The following is a 22,109-nucleotide window of genomic DNA, read 5'->3' on the forward strand; positions in this document are numbered from 1 at the left end:
TGAGAGCAAAGAGAAGCTGAGGAGGAAGATGTTTAAGGGGTTCAAAAGCCAGTTTCACAAGCTTCACATGTAACATTTTAACTGTATATCAGACGTTCCCACAATATAAAAATGATGTATAGCATAGAAACTTAAATTACCTGCAACAATAGTATAATATCCCTACAGCTCATGAGTAGTGTCTGGTCTGACAAAAAATGTATCTGAACCTTTTTATACTATATGATCACTCGTCTCTGGGGCCCAAGTCAAATCGACCAAGTTTGTAAAAACATGATGCCTGATTTCAGCTAAACCAGATTATGTAAACCCCTCTTTACCCTTTAATGTTTGGAATTCAATAATAACGGTCATCCATTTAAGGCCTTTATTTGTGTTATTTCTGTCCAGTCTCTAACATATTGTAAATATATCAATGGATCTGAAAAAGTCACACTATACACTTGTTTTTTTGTTTTAATCTCTTCAGTGTTTATTTTTCCAAGATCAAAACTTTAGTTATTTTCAATAATACAAAAGAATCTGTACTATAATGCATTTAACGGGCGATTCTGACTGATTTTAAATGAATTAAGCTCTAATTAAATTACCGGTAAGTTACTTGCCCGTTTATCTTTCAGCCACACAGAAAATAAAAGACTACACTTAGTGAGACAGTTCTACGAAAACAAGTGGTGCGTTTGACTAAATTAGCGTCGGTTTTGTTTAAATATAGTTTGACAAGACAGAGCTCAGTGAATCAACCTTTTTGTATATGCCAGGCTATATGGATAGATGAAAAACAAGAGCCTTTAATTGCACTGTTATCTCCATTCTCTTGATGAAGAAATCCAAGGCAAACAACTTCATTTGTATTAGTATCGAAAACGGCTACAGGAGGCCATTGTGTGTGTGTGTGTGTGTGTGAAACTACTGTACAGAGCAGCACATGATGTCTAAGGCTTGTCACTGCAGCAAACAAATAAACTATGCAAGTATAGGCATAAGAACAGACAAAGTTTTGGTAAGAGCTTTAAAAGCAACTTCTAAAGGGAAATGTGGAACTGCAGAGTGTCCTGAATCATTTTTATTATTCCTAAAATGGATCTACTTACAATTCTGTATAAGACACCTTATCATGGTGCACATCAAACAAGTATTGTACACATACAAAACACAATTCTCAGGAAGGCAATGGTCAGGTGGTGAGAAGTGTTTTTTTATGGGAGAAGTCACCGTAAGCTGTCAGTAAGTACTGTGAATCAGATCATGCACTATAACCTGCAGTTAGAAAGGCACCTGCTGTATTTCACTCCCTCCCACATTTCTTCACAAATCTGGACAAGATCACATTAAGAGCTTAGAGAGCAAAAATCTATGTGAAATTTTCTGCGCTTATTTGTATCATCCATCCGACCCTAAAATTAACACTGACACCTTGAGTACTTCTGCAATCCATCAGTGGGGAACTTCCTGTCAAGTGCTTCACCTTCCATTTATGGTACATCTTGATTATTGAGACAGAAGAATCCATCTCTATCTCTCTGAATATTAAGTTACAACTTCCCAGTAGTGTAAGCGATGAAGTAACATGAGAAAACATGACCAAGAAAATAATAATAACTTAAAAAAAAAAAAAAGCAAATTAAAGTGAATCTCTGTGCGGGTGAGGAGAAACGGAAAGTTTTGGAAAATAAAAAAGAAATGTGACTTTAATTGCTTGTAGGTAACATTTTCATTTCACCAAGCTGTATGTCAGGACACACACACACACACACACACACACACACACACACACACACACACACACACACACACACACACACACACACACACACACACACACACACACACACACACACACACACACACACACACACACACACACACACACACACACACACACACACACACACACACACACACACACACACACACACACACACACACACACACACACACACACACACACACACACACACACACACACACACACACACACACACACATACACAGAATGAATATGCTTTCAGAAAAAGTACATGTGCTGATACATGCATCTTTAATTGCCAGTTTAATGCTGCCATGAATGATGATGACTTTTGTGTTTCACCTTTTTTCCATTTTCTCAGGTGAGTAGCTCTCGTTGTGGTCTTAGTACCTCATTTGGATTACAGCTCTCAACCATCTAAGACACTTCTTGAGTCATTTGTACATATTAAAAACAGTAAATATTTCAAAGGATGGTCACATTGGACAAGCTGTGTCGTTGAATATTTCCATTTCCGACGTCGGCAGCAAGAGATTCATATACCTTGATTTCACCTTAATTTAAATTCTAACCCCAAACCCCAACCTCCAGCCCCATAACTTAGATACAGTTAGAGTATACAGTACCATGCGTGATCCTCATCAATGTCCCTTTAAGTAACCTTCCCTTCCCTTCCCAAGTCTCTGGAGCTCTGAGCACAGACTGTGAGGGGTAAGACATCCGAGTGACAGCCTGTGACTCTGGGAGCTTTTCTTTTAAGTTCTTGTCCATCAGTGTTTACTGGCTTTTGGGTTTGGCGCCACCTGGAGTCGGGTCAGGAGGAGGGCCGCCACCGTGGGCAAGTCTTTGAAAGCTGTGGAAGAGAAAATACAAGAGTAGTTGGGACTTGTGTGCAGGTCAATACATTAAGGGTCTGTCCCCTGCTGTGGTCATTATGTGGATTCATTTCACTGTGGATTCACCTCACTGTGCCATACTGTCACTTAGTTCTGTAGGAAATGCTGCTACATTTATAACACTGTTTTCACTTATCGCTCCTTACCACTTATTTAGTTTATTTAGTTTGTACTTATTTTATTTCAGTATGCTGCTAAACGGCCCGCTGCGTATTGTTGTATATTGTATATACCTACGCTCAACCATAATGTCTTTTGCACTTTGTCACGCTTAGTTAAGTGTTTGATTTATTTTATGTTAGCTTATTTTATTTGATTTATGTTTTTATGCTTATTGTTACTCTGATCCTTTCCCACCTTTGTATTGAAACTGTTGCAAAATAATTCCCCTCGGGATAAATAAAGCTTCTTGAATCTTGAATCTTAAATTAAATAAACCCAACAAAGAATCTCAGTTCCTCTGAACCATGTTTTTTTTTTGTTGACAGAATGTCCTCATTAATCAAGCATGTCCCTCTGATAAACGCACAAACACACTTTAAGTCTTAAAGCAGCACATTGACATATTGGACAAACCCTGAACATCAGTTGAGCACCAACCGCCTCAGTAGTAAAACACTATGGTTGATGGCAACATTGTGCCAGAAGATGGCGCCACACTCACGTGTCCTTAATATTATCAATGCGGGCCTGGATTTTTGCAATGAAGTTGTCCACCTGCTCCTGTGAAATAACAGAAAAATACATATTGATGGATTTGAAAACCTAGGACCAGTTAAAGTGACAGTATAAAGAACCAGTTAATAGAGTTATTACCTGGCGTTGTCTGTAGAAAAGTGGCAGAGAAAAGAGAGCGATAACACCTGGAGAGACGAGAGGGGGAAGACAAGTAGAGCAGTTAGTGTGACAGCCATACGACAGTATTTAATAGATTCCGTATTTCCAGTTGTGAGCTTGGTTTCTTACTGATGATGAGCAGAGTAAGGCCATTGCACACGACTCCCAGGTACGTCACCAGGTACATCAGAACCAGGAACTAAGACCAAGAGAAAGTTTAACTCCCATCAACGATTTGTGCATGTCTGCAGAGAGCAACACATCCTGCTGCAGTATGGCATCATTCCCTGCAAAATGATGCATACTGACATCGTTTTATCCTTAAAGAAAGGAAAGAGCTCCAAGTACGAGACTCCAAATATGGGTCTCTGTGTTTCCCCTTATATCTCACAGCGTCACAGTACTGTGTATGGGATCCAGAGTTGCCCTGATATGGGACACCCCTATCTCAGATGGACAGAGAATCCAGACTATCCCGGGCGTCTGCGTACCTCCTCCTGTGTGTCATGTCACATACCGGCCAGGTCAGGGTTCAGACTGGGAGGTCCTGGGATTTAAGGGGCTCAGTCAGCTCACACTGACTCACCATTTACTGCAAATGTGTTAAGTCTTTCTGGTCACAAACTGCTGCTGTCAATTACTGTGATGCCATAATCATATTAGGGATGATTTTACCTGATTGCTGATATTTGATGTGCAATAATTTGTACAGGCATTTCAGTTGGGTTTGACTGATATACGCTGTATGAGTAGCGCCTGTCCTGATTTGTCACAGTTGGTATTTTGTCAAATGTATGCAATTTAGTTTAGAAAGATGTCCTATTTATGCAAAATCTTTTTTTATTTCACATTTTTACGAATGTACTGTCAACTGAAAAACAATTTTTTATAATTATCAAAAGGGAAAACCTTTTAACACCACCATTTTTTATAGAAAAACTGTTATATATGTATTTTATATATGTATTTCTTTATCAACCTTTTATCAACCTTTTTCTTATTAAAAAGTGTGTGTGTATACAAATATATACATATCTATACACATATATATACATACATATATATTTATACACAAACATACACATATATATATACACACACACACATATATATACACACACACACATATATATATATATATACATACATATATATATACACACACACATATATATGTATATATATATATATATATACATATATATGTATGTATATATATATATGTATGTATATATGTGTGTATATATATATATATATATATATATATATATACAATTTGACACTGGTCCTGACCTTTTATGTGGATTAGTGTGAAGCAATACAGTTTTTGTTGAAACTGTTGCTAATATGATGACTGCTGTGTATTTACATGGTGTTATTACAGTATATACTTTCTATGAGGTTCGTGTACAATGAGTCTACATTTTTATGTTCCCTTTTATTATAATATTACGCAACAATGAAAATCAATATAAGAAAATAGCCTGAATATATCAGTACTAATTATCATGAGTACTGTAATCATCATTTAGCCATTTACAACCATTTCTGTTTAAAAATATTTAACAGCGTACTGGCAACATACTTTGGGTTATGAAGTCATACTGACAGATTCAATGAAATGTAGATTTGATTAACATTAAAATAATGCTATGCTCTGCCAGCATGAGAGATATACACCAATGCTGGATAAAACGCATAGATGAGAAAAGCGATGACCTCCTTTGTATGCTGTGGGTACAAATTAAAATCAATATGAAAGTTTTTTTCAAACTTAATGCTTTCCACATAATTACTAAACATATGTCATTGGGGCTGACAGTTGCCGTCAGTGATAGCGCCCTAATTTAGGAGCAGGGTTGTCAACTCTGAGCTAGAATAATGAGAGAGTCGGTTGGCATGGCAATGCTGTCGTCTCAAGTGATGGAGGGAGGAAGATGACAGATGATGACGGAGCAAAATGAAAGAATGCAGGGACAGAACTTATGTCTGGGCTAATGAGGGGCAGAGGCTTCAGAAATGGTGAAGCAAATGTTTAAGGACAGGTCATTAAGAGAGTAACCAAGAGACTGCCACACACACACACACACACACACACACACACACACACACACACACACACACACACACACACACACACACACACACACACACACACACACACACACACACACACACACACACACACACACACACACACACACACACACACACACACACACACACACACACACACACACACACACACACACACACACACACACACACACGCACACGCACACACACACGCGCACGCACGCACGCACAAAGTAAAATTAACTTAATTTGCTCACCTTGATGGACTCGAAGACGCTTCCGACAAAAAAGAGCCGCTTGAGAGAGTCAACAGCAGACAGAACCATGACGATGGCTTTCTGCATATAGAGGTCTGCCTCCTCTCCACTGAAACTGATGTCCAGGTCCAAGTACGACCTGAGAGAAAATGTGACAAGAAGAGGACATAAGATGTAGAATATGCCGGACATCAAGAGGTCAAAGGTAGAAGTTTTTTGATTTTCTAGGTCACCGTCAGGTTTTTATAACCAATTTAGTCTATGCAGTCAGGAAAGGGGTATCACTGATCAATAAAAAGTGAATGTCTAAAGGGTTAGAGTTAGATGTAGTATAAAGTCTAACCCTAACTCTAACCCTTTAGACATTCATTTTATATTGGCTATTTACTTTAGAAAACGACACAAAAAGACTGCATTAAAACACATATTTGCATACAAACACACAAATACTGACACAGCATGTTGCTTATTACTACAAGCCTTATATTTTTTACAGTGATTTAATGGCCTGAACATCAACATAACACGATATTACGTTTACTTAGATGATACTTTTATCAAACATGGCTTACAACAAGTCGTCAACCATGACGATTACACCCAAAAATCGCAAAAACCATGCAAGTACAGAAAATCCCTCAGTTATGGAAAACTGCTTTAAGTGCAACATCTCTCAACGCATGCTCACATACGCATGCTAATATAGTCTCTTACAGTTAATAACCATAAATAAAGCCACTAAATATTAAATTATTGGATTAAGCACAGTAAATAATAGGTGAATTTTAAAAATGCATGAAATCTGCTAATTGAAGAAAGGAGTGGAGTGGAAAAGCTTGTGGCCAAATGAACTCAGACGCTTGTTTTGGAAGACATTTATGCACTGTGACCGAATGGGGTTTAATCTGCTTTTGTATGTCAAGTCATTTCCCTTTCTGTATCTCGGCCACTCTTATTCTTTTAAGAACAGCTAGAGAAAAAGAGTAAGGATGATGGAGAAATGTCCACTGCCCTTTTAAAGAATAAATAAAAGCATAGCATCTCACTTGAAGGGGTGCACTCCATCGCCCCAGCTGAGGATGTGGAGGACTTGGTAGTAGATGCGTACTGAGATGGTGAAGCACATGACAGCCAGGGAGACTGTGGAGACCACGGTGATGATGCTGAGTTGGAACAGGGCCAGCAGGCCGACCACTAACCCCGTTAGGATCATGCCTGTTCGCTCCGTGTCCTTCCAGTAGATCACGTCCATCACTGAAAGACAAGGTGAGTGGAGGGAAGATGAGAAAGGTTAGGACAGGAGGGGGAAAGAAATAGAGTGGGTGATAGTGATGTAGGTAAAGTAATGGAGATGAACAATAAATTATTTATAGGTGGCTGTTGAGAGGATAAGGAACTGATATTCAGTCATTTCATTTTTGAGCCATTTAGAAACATTTTTACAGAGATTTTACAGCGATTCAGAGGTTTTACCTATCCAGAGAATTTTTTACATACTGTTGGTATTTGACATATATTTATATTTGAAATGCTTCAGTCATGTTTGTAAAAATCAGGAGTAAAATTCAAGCAGAGATTTTAGCTGCAAGACTTCCTCGTTTTAACAAAGCAGCAGCCTATAGGCCCCAACAAGACGTCTTTCATTTTCGAGGGAAACTAGAGATTATGTTGGAACTAGATAGAGGAAGAATGGCAGGAAGATACATTAGTTCTGACATAGGGATAGGAAGGGGAAGTCAGAAGGGGGGGCATCATGAGGCAGAGAGGGATTTCCAGCCTCCAGTACTAGAGAAGACACACAGCAGCTACGAGGACACGTCAGGCTCTGGTTCGGGCTAAATTTAGCGCTCAGATGAACGAGGGAAGCAAGCGGTTAAGAATAGTTTGAATGCAGCCTTTCACGGCACCTGCTGACAGACGTCAGGCCGTCCGCCACTTTTCCACACCCTGTTGGTGTCCCTCTGTGTCACCTGGCAACAGCTGCCTTGGAGACTGAGGCGTCCATAGAGTCATCAGTATGTACAGTAGAATACATGATTTTAAATGCCTAACTTTACACAACATGACCATATGAACCTTTATGAATGATCATGATCCGCTACAAAAAGTGTTTCTGTGTTGTGTTATAATGTATTTGTATGTTGTGTGATGCAACACTGGCGGACAGGCGTAGCTCTTTGTGTCATTCAGTGACAAAGCTAAGCCTCAGCATTAGAATAAAGGGAAGCCTCTTTGAATAGAGTGCACTGACAGCAGGTGGGTTATTATTTATAAGCATCATTGCACACAATTAATACCCATGTTGCCCCTGGAACACACCTGTCCAATGTGTTTTTTTGTTTTGTTGTCATTCTGGGACACGGTTGCTCAGTGAAAGTGTTTAATTCAATAAGAACAATAGAAAGAAACCAACACTGCAGTACCGAGAGCGTCTGGTCTTTGGACAATGTCTATGCTTAACAAAGGACACACTGCTGTATTTCCAAAATATGGGCACTGTACTAGAACTACATCCTGCACTTATGCTTGTCAAGTTCTTTATTTTAAAGGACTAATTCAACAGATTAGGAAATATGTTAATTTGCTTTCTTGCCGAGAATTAGACGAGAAGATTGATACCACTCTCACATTTGTTTCATAAATGTAAAGCTACAGAGAGAGCAGTCGGTACGTTTAGCAGCAAAACAGGGAAACAGCTAGCCTAGTCTATCTAACCGAACACTAGGGCTGCACGATGTGAAGAAAATATGCAATAGCATTGTTGAATATTGCACTAATGATATATTACTTACTATACGTTAAAACAGATGTTTAAATGTACTCAGTTCAGTATTTTTGCCGCTTACAGTATAATGCTAAAATACAACTGATTGCTTGTAAAAAAAAATATATTTTTTTTTAAACGGAAGGAATTTATTTCCGACATTATTTTATTGAACGTATTGAACACTGAACTGAACACAAAAGACACCATTAAAAACCGAATGATCCCGGGCTGTCTTTTGCAATGTGTTTATTGCGTAAGTTGATATCGCGATGGCGATAAAAAATACTTTATTGTCGACAGGTTTGAAACTTTTAACTAGGAGCGGTCCTCTAGTGGATGTACTGCTTAACATCTACACATACTTAAAGGATGCATGTTTGTATGTAGGCAGCGATGGTTATATCATTTGAAATGAACGTATCGTTTTGCACGTGAAGGGAGCATAAATGAGCCTTTAGGGGGGACTTCAAACTTCCTGTTTGTTTTTACTGCCATTTATACCTTACCTCAACTAAACCTGCACTAACATTAATATACTACATGTGTACTTCATGACGTGTACTTCATGATGCGTGTCATCGTATCAGCAGACGCTAATGACTTTGGAAGGTCCACACGACATCTGTGCCCGCACAATTCAAGTGACACCTCAGCAGATTTCAAACTAAAACAATTTTTTCCTATTTTAAATTAATATTATTAAGCGAAAAAAAAACTTTCCTGTTAATTCTGTAGGTTTTCATTATGAATCTCCGCAGGAAAACTGTGAAAAAATCTTCAGAGTCCGTCTGCGTCTGTAATCAGTGAGCAGTAATTACCTCTAATCAGTTACGTCATTCCCTGAACCACAATAATGCAATCCAAAGCTGCACAATTAATCTGTACTAATTATATGACTTAATTACTTCTTATATAAATGAGCACTGAGGGAGCGCTTCAATGAAGGAATTAATAATCCAATCAACCGATTAACCAATTAACCAATAAGAGCATAAATCACATGGCTCATTTATGCTTTATGTAGACCCAGAAAGCCTGACATCATCTCTCTTTAACATCAACATGTATTAATTTGACCCAGGTTATGTCAGCTTGATCACATGTGTCCAGTGAATCTCATAGTACTAGAGTGTGACATGTCTCCGCTCGTGCCAGCCCTTCAGCCTCAACAGGAAACAGTAAAATGTAAGAGAACCCAGCTGGCAAAGCTATCTATCTGCCAAAAACACACCACAACAGACCAGTTTACACTCATTGGAATGACTGTTGCCCATTTAAATAAAGGCTACTAATATGGAGATTACCCTGCTACAATTGAGCAGCTCATTAGGTAAAAGCCAAACACACCTCTAGCTGACGGACGCTCCTGTCTCCAGAGAGTCAAATGATCAAACACGAACGAGAATTACGCTCAGTTACCACCTTCTGTCCTTTGGTAGTCCGGCCTTCTTGCCACTACACCAAACTCAAAAAGCTAAACAGTCCACTCCTAGACTAGACTAGAAGTGGTTTCCACCCCTTCACACTTTTGCCTTCTCTCTGAAATCAAACACGTCTTTGCAGTAGCTGACCGTCAGCTTGCAACTGTAAGCAAATACCTAAACATTGTCTACATGTTCTCTTTTCATTTCAAGCACACGTTCTCACCTTTACTGGTCATTTTGGTTGCCGCTGCGGTGTCGACCCTCGCACCCTCTGTCCCTCTCTCTTGTCCTGCTATGCTCCCCTCGCCCCTCTGAGCTGTTTTTGGCCACCCCCTGCTCGCTCAGCAGTCCAAAGGCCTGACAGACCAAAATAATCTTGTTCACAGCACCGCCCACTTCTCATCAAGGCTCCAACACCTTCACACATAAAGAGATGATTCCCAACAATCTTGCAGTACTCTCAAAATCACTAGATCTTCTTCCTTTTTAATGCAAAAAGTGCATTCTGAAGTAGAAGGGTTTTAGGGTATTCCTTTGAACTCGGATAAAGTTATACGAAGCTGTGTCCGTGTTCATGTGCCATCTAACACCTGAAACAGGAGAAGCAGGGTTTATTTTCTGTTATGTCACCAAGCCAAACCTTTCTGTGCCACCACCACTGATAATAAATAGATGAGGGGCCTTTTTCTGAGGATGAGTTCACTTCTTCTGCTAAAGAATTGTAATTAGGGTGAAAATGCAGCTTGTTTCACCGTAGAGACTCCAAAGAGGAGGCGTGCATGCTCTGCAAGATAAAGTCTGATAATCAGACAGCATCGCTATTTCGTTTCAGTGTGTAATTCATATTCGAATCGCTGCATAAAGGAGCTGGAGACTCTGATAAGGATTCAGAAGTCTGGAAACATAACAAACATTACAAAGTTCATGGTTCTTTTTGATCTGCATATTTGAACAAGATTTACTCACGTGATCTGTTCACACATTAAGACATTTGGAAGTAGTGTAATGTAAAACAGTAATTCATTGCAGTCTAATGAGTAGGGTTTGGTATCATTTCAAAAGTCCTCCCTTGATAAGATGCTACTAAGTGCCAGAGACACATTTCTGCTGCTGAAAAAAGCATTGAGGTTTGATATGCAGCCCTTTAAAACAAGTACTAAAACCAGAAAAGACATGATGATCCAATAGATGTATGCCTGCTATTTATTCAGGACACCCTAAACTCTGTCATCAGCTTGACCACACATTCATCAACGGTCTGTGGGTTTACCACACACACACACACACGCACACACGCGCACACGCACACACGCACACACGCACACACGCACACACTAAAATAAGACTGAGCTCCACTCTGGCTGACTGTCCACTTAAAATACCATCAAGCTAAAGACAGGACTTTCTCTCTTACTCTGTCTTACTCCCTTTCTCTGTATCTTAAATACTCCTACCGTGTCAACAAACTCTGCCTGTAAAGAAACTGCACACACACCTGTCTCTCTTTCTGTGTGTGTGTCAAACCGTGATACATTCCGCGTCGTTGGTGGCCTTGTGCAAGTCCAAAAAGTACACGATGAATGCTTTCCCCACAATTAGCCAATTATTCCTGAAATCCCGGGAGAGGGTTACTATGGAGACACAATGAACAGGCAGGACTTCCGGGGAAGGGGGGTCCTATCTTTGTCTGCCTGCTCTCAAAGGTCCATGCTGTAAGCGAAATCTGATATTTTCCTTATTTAAATGATCGATTAACAAGCTGAGTGAGAGCATCTCGCTCAGCAACAAGACAAAGACAGAGACAGGCGGAAGGACGGTGATCAGAAGTATGACAACATTGAAAGATACAGATGTGATTCTTGTACCTGCTATGTGAGTGCATACTGCCGGGTCCTCTGATAGGCTAAGTGCTGAAAACCAGTGATCGCTGACCAGCTGTTCCTGAGAGTTTCGACCAATGGCAGCTGGTGACAAAGATGCCGGGCCTCTGGGTCGCACGGATGTGAGCAGCTTGACTGAAATGGTTTCCCTGGTGACGGGAGACTCCGGCTCAGGGGTCGGTGAGGCTGCTGCTGGGAAACAAAAGATGATGTCACTATCATGACATCACCACTGACTTGCTGTACATGCTCAGTTTGAGCCAAAAATACAGACTAACTATTTTTAAAACAACAGAGTGCCAGCTCAAGACATTTCTCACTTTTACCATATTTAAAACTTACACAAACTCTTCAGGAAATAGTATTCTGGGAAATACAATAAAACCTATTAGTAGCAATCTAATCTCTGTTGTAAGAGTCTGATACATTAACGCTTATTTGATGTTGTAACCCTTTTAATTTAATTTAACGAACTAGATATTGTTGTGGAGTAACATATTCAAGAAACTGACCATAAGATATAAGCAGTATGATGAGGCGTATATCAGTATTTTTGGCAGCATATGGCACATATTGAAAGTGTCTTTTGGGTTTAAATAATTTGCATAAATAAATTCTGCAACTCTGAAAATACTGATAATAAACAGGTTGTGCTCCTTTCATTATATTTGTCATACAGCTAAATGTAAAATGATGAGAGACCTTACGCAACGTATCATTTCACATCAAAATGAATGAATGAATGAAGAAGATTGATGTGGGCTGTTTATACATGTAAACATGTCCAAAAATCACACGATACATGTGATTGGTCTGTTTAGCCTGGTGTGACACTATAATATGATGACTAATATGATGATGATATGTGATGATATGAGATTAAAATATTTACCACATTCTCACAGAGACCCCAAAATAGCCCTAGGTCTTTTTCCGAATAGAGGCCGCCATTCACCATGTAAGTCCGCCTCAAGAAAAGACATCTAAGATCACCATAACCAGCTTATGGCATGTCATGATTTGATATTAGGAGGAATTACCAGTCCAACAGATACCTGTTGACTGTTTAAATGATGACACTCCTGAACATTGTGAGCAGCCATTTAAACTATACGTTAACATACAAACTGAAGAACAATCCTGCAACTACGCAGCCTATCTTAGATATTTAACATGACCCCTATGTTTTACTAGAACCAGGACCAATGGCAGTCCAGTGTGAGGTGCTTTTTATCCTGTTAACTGTAAATAGAGTTTATGTTGATGTCTGAGGGAGAACTGTAAATCATCCACTGTACTTTGCAGTCTACTTGAAATTAAAATAGCCTTTATGATCTTCTTTGTTGAGAAGTTATCACTTAGTAAACAAAGTTTACTACTACTACTACTACTAATATTAATAATAACACACATTCCTGCTGTTCTCACCCTGAAGTATCTGTGAGGGGCTTGGATACTGGGAAGACGGGGACACGGAGGGACACTGGGCAATCTGGGTTATACTACTTAGGGTCTCCTCTCTTTGGATTCCTGCGTCTTTCCCCTGTGTTTCTGAGTCCAGATTTTGGGGAGAGGGCTGGTTTGTAATAGTCTCAGTTTGTCTGTACTGCTCCCTTGTCACGGTTTCGCCCGCCTCCACCCTCTCCTGCTCTCTCCTTTCTGATGCGTCCTCTGCTTCCTCTGGACCGAGAAAGCCTTGAGGGTCCCAGTCTACATCGGGGGAGTCCAACAGTGTTTCCAGGGTGTCCGTGCGGATTAAAGGAGTGCGACTTCCCCGAGCGCTGCCCCTGCGTCTGTCACGTAGATGTCGCGAGGCTCCCACCGCTTCGGCCTCGGCGATGGCGATGTAAGAGAAAGTCAGCTCAGAGGTCTGTCGCGGCGTACCCCAGATGGATGGGGACGAAGCCAGTCCCTCATCATCATCTGGATCTTCATCCCCCCCCTCGTCATCATCAGACCACTCCCTGGCTGTTTGCAGCTCGCACATCTCTGACTCCTCGTTTCCACCTGAATGGAGACAAAAATAAATAAATGTGGTCACCCCAACCCTTTATTAAATCCTAGAGACCAGTGCTAAAAGTGTGAGTATAAGTTCAGTGTGACTTTGCTTTTAATAAATAGATGTCAGATGAAAGCAGCCAGGTGTCATTTGATGTCTGGGAGAAAAAGGTGTGAATGAAACCCTCTTTGAAAAGTGCAGAAACGGCTCTTCTTCCAAAAATGCACTTCTGTGTTTACCCGCGCTAGTGTTTTAGAGGTGATATGTTCAGATGTACTCCTCTCATGTCAAGAAGGTTTCAGGAAGCGGGGATCTCCTATTTTTGTAAGCATTGTGAGACAGAATTTGTGTCATGTGTCTGCTTCGTACCATCGGTGCATGGAGGCGTCGAATCTGGAGTGGACGCCACAGAGCCATATTCCTCTGGAAGAAAACAGACACAGTTGTATGTAAATCCGGTAGCGACTGTCAGAAATATAAATGAGTTGTTGCTGCTTTAACAAGACGCAATCCCATTCATTCCACCATCTCACATTCATCCTCCTAGTATGCCTCTCAAAACAATCAACTGAGGTGTACTAATGTGAAATGGTTAATAACATAAAAGTCCCAACAAAACCTGCAGTTCCTTGTTTTGAGTCCTTTTTATAAAGTTATAACAGTGAACAGCTTTATGTGAGTGGAGAAGACACGGACAACCATACAATCCTCATACTGTAGGTCAGTGAACACAGACTCATTTCCTTGCAGAGCTAAACTGGCAGCAACATAAAGGCCTTCACTTCATCAGATAGTCAGCATGACATTAGCTAGTAAATCAACCCAGGCGGAGCAAAGAGTGCAGCATATTCTCTTCCACACATATATGAACACATGCAAATAATCATAGACCACTTGAATGTCACTGTTGAGGATATAGGATGAATACTGTGACAAAAGGGTTAAATAAAACACAGATCTCAAAGCACAACATTAGCTTTTAAGGGGAAAAAAATAACTTGCAGTCTCCATGTGCCTGTCTGCAAAGCCTTCTCGTACACAACCACACAAACATCTGCAAATCAATATAAAGCAATGACAACAGAAAAGGGATCAATCTGCCCCCCATCCATCCATTCAGCCATGTGTTTATTAAAGGTAGGAGAGAGGAATGGAGAGTAGGCAAGGAGGGAAGGGGAGGCTGAGCTAACACATACGATGCTTACAGCAGTAAGCAAGAAAAGATGCTGAGCTGGAATATACACCTATATATACTATATAACAATATGTGATGTAAACATATGCAGACCTCCCACATGGAAACACAGATGAAACAGCAGAACAAAAGCAGACTCACGGCAGTGGGAGAATCCTAAAACCTGGCCCATACTCCATCAAGGCATCGCTGGACCCATCCAGTCTGGAAGCCCCCCTCCCTCCTCTGTTGCCGGCCCTCACGTCCTGTGGATATACTCTCTTTCTCTCTTCCCCCTCCTCCTCCCTGTTTCTTCCTCACTCCTGCCTCCTGCTGCCGTCACTCATCAGCCCCGCCCTGCCTGTCTGCCTCCACCATCCTCCCTCCTCTTTTCATCTCCTCCTCTTGCATCGTTATGACTGCAGCTGTAGAAATGTATGCTACAGCTAAAGGGAAGAAGCAAGAGTGTGTCCCTGTGTCTGTCTGAGCCAGCTCTCATCTCCCATTCATAGCTTATTTGTGTCTCTCTCCCTTGTCATGTGATTTCATCTCAGAATCTTGTGGGGGCAGTCGTGCTATAATAATGTATAACCGGAGCATATACAAAACATACAAAGAGAAGCATGCATTTGAAGATGGCAGGACAGAGTGAAGCCCCAATCAGGTTCATATCATATTCCAATTTCACATATAAGAAATATTAGTGTCACAAATAAATCACAACTGCAGATGAAAACTAGCATTTCCGGTGAGTCCGTGCTGAGGCAGCGAACAACTGTGTACAACAGCTAAATTAATCATAAAAGCTATAAATAATGTACAGACAGTATAAGCTTTTATTTTTGCAATAGGTACTGAGGCCTGTGCAGCAGTGAAAAGTAGGGGGCAGCAGTGTGTAGCTGTAACAGATGCAGCTACAAACTGTTTGCATGATTATTAATGGAAAACATTTGTTATGATGTGTATACAGTTTAATTTAAACTGTATACAGCATTACAGCAGGTGAAGCTGGTAACCTATTAACTAGTAACCTAGTAACCTTTATGGATAATGACTAGCTTACATTATCAATAAAATGTTATTTGTGAAAGAAACAATATTTTATTTAATCTTTCCCTTTAATCTTCTTGCTGTATTTGTTTGCCAGCAGAGATCCAATGTTAGGTGATGAAAGTCCTACTTAATGCTGAATAAGTACAAAGTATTCCTTAACACTTTTAAACCTCAAGTGTTCCTCCATGTAAACAAGGCCAGGAGCTCCAAATACACAGTAGTTAATAAGATTAAGACATATAACTGTCATGCAGTGACAGCATGGAATCAGCAAGTCACATATGGACAGGGTAGGGTCCAAGTGGCTGTGTTAACATATAGCACCAATTAGGAAATATTTGTCTTTTTTTCTTCTAACTGAATCCATATCAGCATGTTTTTAGAATAAGGCCATGTTACATGCAGCTATTAAACAGACCCTGACACGGCATAATTAACGTACAGGACACTTTTTGGTACCTCTTGTTTTCAATTTATGTATGTTTTTATATCTTGTACACCTAACTGCAAATTAAGTTTCCCATTTTGGGACAATAATGTGAATAATGAACTGAACAAGGTAGTTTTGATTACTGTTGTTTCCAGGGTGAAGAGTGAACTTCGAAGCTAAATTCTTAGTGTGTATTTTAACAGTGTGTGGTATTGATCACTCAGCCTACTGTGATTGTAGGGTAAATTACAATAATATACAGACAAGCAATTGGTTATAGTGTAAATCTGTTTTGTTGTAAAATGTCATGCTCAATCCATGCATGTGTTCTAACACAGGTCACCTGGGCTGCCAGGTGATTATTCAGCAGTGCTACACAGACAGAGGGAGGAAAAGGGGTGGGGACAGAGCACAGGGATAATTCAACACGATAGGCCAATAGAAGTGCAGGGCTGATACAGTGTGGGTAAAGAAGAGAAGGAGGGAAGACAGAAACAGAGAGACCGACAAAGGAAGACACCTGATGGTCTTATTGTCACAGAAGAAGGATTCTCAGACTGTACTCACAGGGAGGAAAACATGGGCCTGATCATTTTGAACAGAAAACCAACTCCCTTTTTCATTTAACAGAAATATTCACATTTGAAGTCACTTTTTGTTTACCTGCTTGGGCTGCCACAGCTTAACTGTTGCGCTGGACCTGCTGCGGAAAACGCAGGGCCGGAGGAAGGGCACCAGGAGGAGACGGGCTGCTGCCAGGTCGAGCAGGAACTTTGAACACAGGCTCCGCGGAGTGATGAAGACGGCCAGGCGGGCCAGCAATGTGGAAGTGCCCTCCTTCCTCCGCCAGCTGGTCAAAGAGACGGAGAAGATGGTCACCTTCTTCTTCAAAGGGGGGACCAGGGAGACTGGGTCAGGTGAGGAGGACGATTTGGAAGAAGACGATTCGATGCCGAGCCCGTACCTGGATCATCCCATCTTGGAGAAGCATGTGTCTGAGGGGGGTTCTAAGTTTGGGATGAACTACGCTGTGGCGAGCATGCAGGGCTGGAGGGCCCAGATGGAGGATGCCCACACCTGCATGCCCCAGCTGGGCGGAGAGCTGACAGAGTGGGGATACTTTGCTGTTTTTGATGGACATGCTGGCATCACAGTGGCACAGTACTGCTCCAAAAACCTGCTTGAGAACATCCTGGCAACAGGTACAGAGATATAAATGACCATTAAGATGAATTTAATTGTTCAAGGTGGTTCGATATATATTATACATACATACTGTAGCACTGAATACACTTTAAGTTGTTCTTACAGGGATGCACTTCCAGTTTGTTTAAAACATCTAGCTCTTGTTCACATAGAGTTAAAATGCACTCACGGTAGTAGCTTTACAACACATAATCTGCCACATAACTGTAATGCAATATCAGGTAAAGTATAACCAGTTTGTCCATGAAGGTAGCTGATTAAGAGCAGATTAATAAAAGCTAAAGTGCTTCAGGTTTAAAGGTGAAGTTACCTTGGAAATCAAACATGCCACAGTGTATACACAGTTCGGAAAGTTGATAAAAACCACATACATTAAAACATGTACCATATTTCTAAACAAGAATTCTGTATATGGTATTTTTCTTTGCAACTGTATTTAACACTTAACAATCAGCAACAGATGATCTGCAGTGAGCTTGCTTCTAAGCAACATGGCAGCGCCAGTATGGTGTGAATCTCTCTTAAAACCTCCTCATTTCCCACAGGTGGTATCAAAGCAAAGGAGGACCCCGAGCAGGTAAAGGAGGCGATACGTGAAGGCTTCCTGGATATTGATCGCCACATGCACAAACAGGCTCGCCAGGACAACTGGGACCGCAGTGGCTCCACTGCAGCAGCTGTCATGACTTCACCACGCCACATTTACTTTATCAACTGTGGGGACTCCCGCACCCTTCTCTGCCATAAGGGCCAGGTGGTCTTCTACACAGAGGACCACAAGCCGTTCAATCCCAGAGAAAAGGAGCGCATCCAGAACGCTGGAGGCTCAGTGACCCTGCAGAGAGTCAACGGCTCGCTGGCTGTTTCCAGAGCACTGGGAGACTTTGACTTCAAGGAGGTGGACTGGAGGCCGCAGACAGAGCAGCTAGTGTCACCGGAGCCTGAAGTCTACGAGCTGGAGAGGACACCCGAAGACGAGTTCCTAATTCTAGCATGCGACGGTGTGTGGGATGCCATTGGTAATGAGGAACTGTGTGCCTTTGTGCGCAGCCGCCTGCAGGTGTGTGACGACCTGAGGGAGATTTGCACCCAGGTCATTGACCTATGTCTCTATAAGGTGAGATGTCAACACCACAACGGTATAAAGAGGGGCATGGAACAATAGGAAAAGAAAAAATGCAGGCTTTGATGAAAGATTCTAATACTGACTGATACATTTTAAACCTTTGTGGGGTTAACAATGAAAAGAGAAATTCAACAATTGCACCAGGAAAAAGACAGTGATTTGCCACTGGTACCTCAGTATAAAGACATTTGTCACAACCATAGGTACTGTCTGTCATTTTTCAATACAACGGCTGATCTGATACCTGAGTTTCAGTGCCAATACCACAGTTATACTTTTTTTTACTTAAACACTGAGACATCACGATATGATGAAAAGCTCCAGAGTAGCTATCAATGTACGATCATAGATAAATACATTATAATGTCATTTAAAAAAGGGTTATTGGATTTCTCTGTGACACATAGCCAGTGGATTTTTGAATGGGAAGAAGGGCAGGTGTTAGCTGAGGTCTTTGTGAGGTGTTACTGTTACGCAAGTTCTCCTGCAGGTCTTCTTAATGCTCGTTAGTAACTGTGCGTCTGAACACTGAAGAGCTCTTACCCCGCCCTATAAATAGCTGTATTACAGCATCCCGAGACATGGGATAGGAGGGAAGAAATGCTACACATGGCTCGGATTAGGACTGAATGTGATTACTGGGGGCTCAGTGTTAGCGCTCAATACATACTGGCTCAGGGGCTTTATCCTGGCTGGTATGCGTTGCTATTTATTTCACCTAAAAAGGCTTACTGTACCTGGTGAAAGACTGTTATGTCCAATGTAATGTTCCAGTACACACTGAGCCTCACTTATTTGCATCTCTGATGTCATAACCCAACAAGCTGATGGTTATAAAACTGCATTGACTTCAAAGCATAGTGAGTTTGTAGCAGTTTGGCATTTCTGTACTGCAATTTGTTCACTATCTGTAACATATACACAGATAATACATATTGGCCATTAGAGCAGCAACAGATTAATCTGTAGATTATTTTCTCGATTAATCGTTTGATTTAAAGGAACATTAGAAAGCATGTTATAATATCCTAGAGCCTAAAAGGACTTCACCACTTGCCTTGTTTTGTCCAACCAACGTTTCCAAACCCTAAAATATCAATCTGAGTATTACATAAGACCAAGGAAAGCAGCAAAAGATAACCTGGACATACTGTATATCAAATTCTTGACATTTGGCAAAAAATGTTCTGACAATTAATTTTCTGGCGATTGAATAATGTATTAATTGACTAATCATCCCAGCTCTATGCTCTATGCTAATATAAGCCAATATAACCGTTCACATTTATCTGTCTAGCTCAACTTCCCTTTTTCAAAAGCCACAGGCTTAGTGTAATTTGTTTGCAAATCGGCAATACCATCACCATCCTCTATAAGCAATTAGCTGTGTAAAAGAACCAGATTGATATCTTCCAAACCGAAATATATCACCATCTAAACACATGTCAGTTTCCTGCATATTTACCTATCATACCTTTAATGTAGCACCTAGTTAAGTTGGGGCTAATCTAAACTACATACAGTATATTCTTGCTCAGTTAAACAGGGTGTGTATTTACTGGCTCATATGTTTTTAAAATCCTAATACACAGAGTAATTATTAGAAATAATAGCTGTCAAATACCTCAAAATGTAGAATGTATTTACCTTCCACCACTGAATTAAACCTGCAGCCGTAGTGCTTCCTATCAAACTTCTCTGATGCTTCTGTCCCCCTCTGCAGGGCAGCTTGGATAACATGAGCATCATCATCATTTGCTTCCCCGGCGCCCCCCAGGTGTCACAAGAGGCACTGCAGAAGGAGGCAGAGCTGGAACAACAGATTGATATGAAAGTGGAAGGTGATTTGTTGGTTAAAGTTCCCTCGAAAACCCCCAAAACAGAATACCCTAACACACTTAAACTACTGCCAGCTCCCAAACTTTTAACCGTATTGTTTTGACTCTTTATTCACAGAAATTATCCAGATGATGAGGTCCAGAGAAGAAGACCCTGACCTTATATATGTGATCAAATTCCTAGCTGCAGAAGAGATGCCAGGGCTCCCACCAGGAGGCGGCATCACCAGCAAGTGAGTTTGATTGACACAGACTTTTGGGGGAATCAAACAGAAATCCATTTGACATAACACCACGGTTTCTCTCTTTGCAGGCGAGACTGTATCATCTCCTCATATCAGAAACACGTCGCTGCTCTCAGATCTCAGGAGCCTATGGTAAGAAATATGAGTCCCAGTAATTTACAGATGTTCTAAGTATTTCATTATTGATTGATTATCAATTATGTTTTACAGTTTAATCATTTGGTCACTAAAACATCAGAAAAATCATGTGGTTTCATGTCATTAATGTCTTGATTTTTAGTACAGTACTTTCTGGTGACATTATCGTTTTATGACACTTCAGGACATTGAAGGATCGGAGGAGGACTCAAACTAGAGTTGTTATCACGGAAACAGAATCATCGCCGGCTTCACCATTTCCATGGAGACCAGCTTAAGACAAGAAACGCAAGATTTTTAGATGAGCACTTAACTAACGATGATTTTTTGTGTAATATATTCTCTTTGATGATTTGCTTTATGGACAATTAGAGTGAAATTTTAATCAAATACCCATTGTGTTGTTTTGTGTAATATTGGCACGATATTTTCTAAAATCATTTGTTATTGACAGCAACTATTTAATCATATGTAACCATACCTAGACGGGGAGACACTGATAAATGATGTGCCCAAGCTTCTGCATGCAGCTCATTTTACATGACTGTGTGGCTGATACTGTATACAAACTGTCCATATGGAAAACAAGTGATCTGAGACTCCGTAATCTAAAGTTCTAAAAAACACATTGAAATAAAATAGTTGTATCGTACTTAAGAAAACAACTGGTATTGCAGTTATGTGCTCCACGTGTGGGTTACATGTGTATCAGAGACTTGTAAGGGAATGCAGAATCTCTCAGTAAATAATTAGTTTGCACAATGCTGTCAGGGAGCAAGGGTGACATGAATAGCAATGACTTGTTATAGCATGAACATAAACGTGTGCCATAACAGAAGAAAGCCAGACGGACAGACACAAAAGGAGAAGGAGCGCAGGACGGAGCTGGAGAGAGAGAGACGGAGGGGGGTGGAGGGCCATACTCGGGTCAAGAGGATGAGATGTTCCCAGGAATTAGCACCTGACACCATTATACGTGGACCCCTGTGGATCTTTAGAGAGGATATGTGATG

General features: G+C 40.8%; 2 protein-coding genes across 2 annotated transcripts; one reads left to right on the forward strand and one right to left on the reverse strand.

Moving 5' to 3' along the window:
- Nucleotides 1-485: 485 nt before the first annotated feature.
- rtn2a (reticulon 2a) lies at nt 486-15,253 on the reverse strand (the record flags this gene model as incomplete). The annotated part of the gene is made up of 10 exons (XM_083913511.1): nt 486-2,603; nt 3,311-3,369; nt 3,463-3,509; nt 3,613-3,682; nt 5,817-5,955; nt 6,863-7,070; nt 11,873-12,079; nt 13,316-13,894; nt 14,256-14,309; nt 15,223-15,253. 10 exons carry the CDS (start codon nt 15,251-15,253, stop codon nt 2,528-2,530), a joined length of 1,470 nt encoding a protein of 489 aa, XP_083769637.1. The 3' UTR covers nt 486-2,527.
- A 2,086-nt stretch (nt 15,254-17,339) lies between these two features.
- Nucleotides 17,340-21,405, forward strand: ppm1na (protein phosphatase, Mg2+/Mn2+ dependent, 1Na (putative); the record flags this gene model as incomplete). The annotated part of the gene is made up of 6 exons (XM_083914373.1): nt 17,340-17,745; nt 18,295-18,866; nt 20,599-20,716; nt 20,832-20,946; nt 21,027-21,090; nt 21,281-21,405. The coding sequence occupies 6 exons, from the start codon at nt 17,340-17,342 to the stop codon at nt 21,311-21,313; spliced, it is 1,308 nt and encodes a 435-aa protein (XP_083770499.1). The 3' UTR covers nt 21,314-21,405.
- Between the last annotated feature and the right edge of the window lie 704 nt (nt 21,406-22,109).

Source organism: Echiichthys vipera (genome assembly GCF_963691815.1).
Source record: "Echiichthys vipera genome assembly, chromosome: 5".
In the NCBI taxonomy this organism is placed as follows: domain Eukaryota; kingdom Metazoa; phylum Chordata; class Actinopteri; order Perciformes; family Trachinidae; genus Echiichthys; species Echiichthys vipera.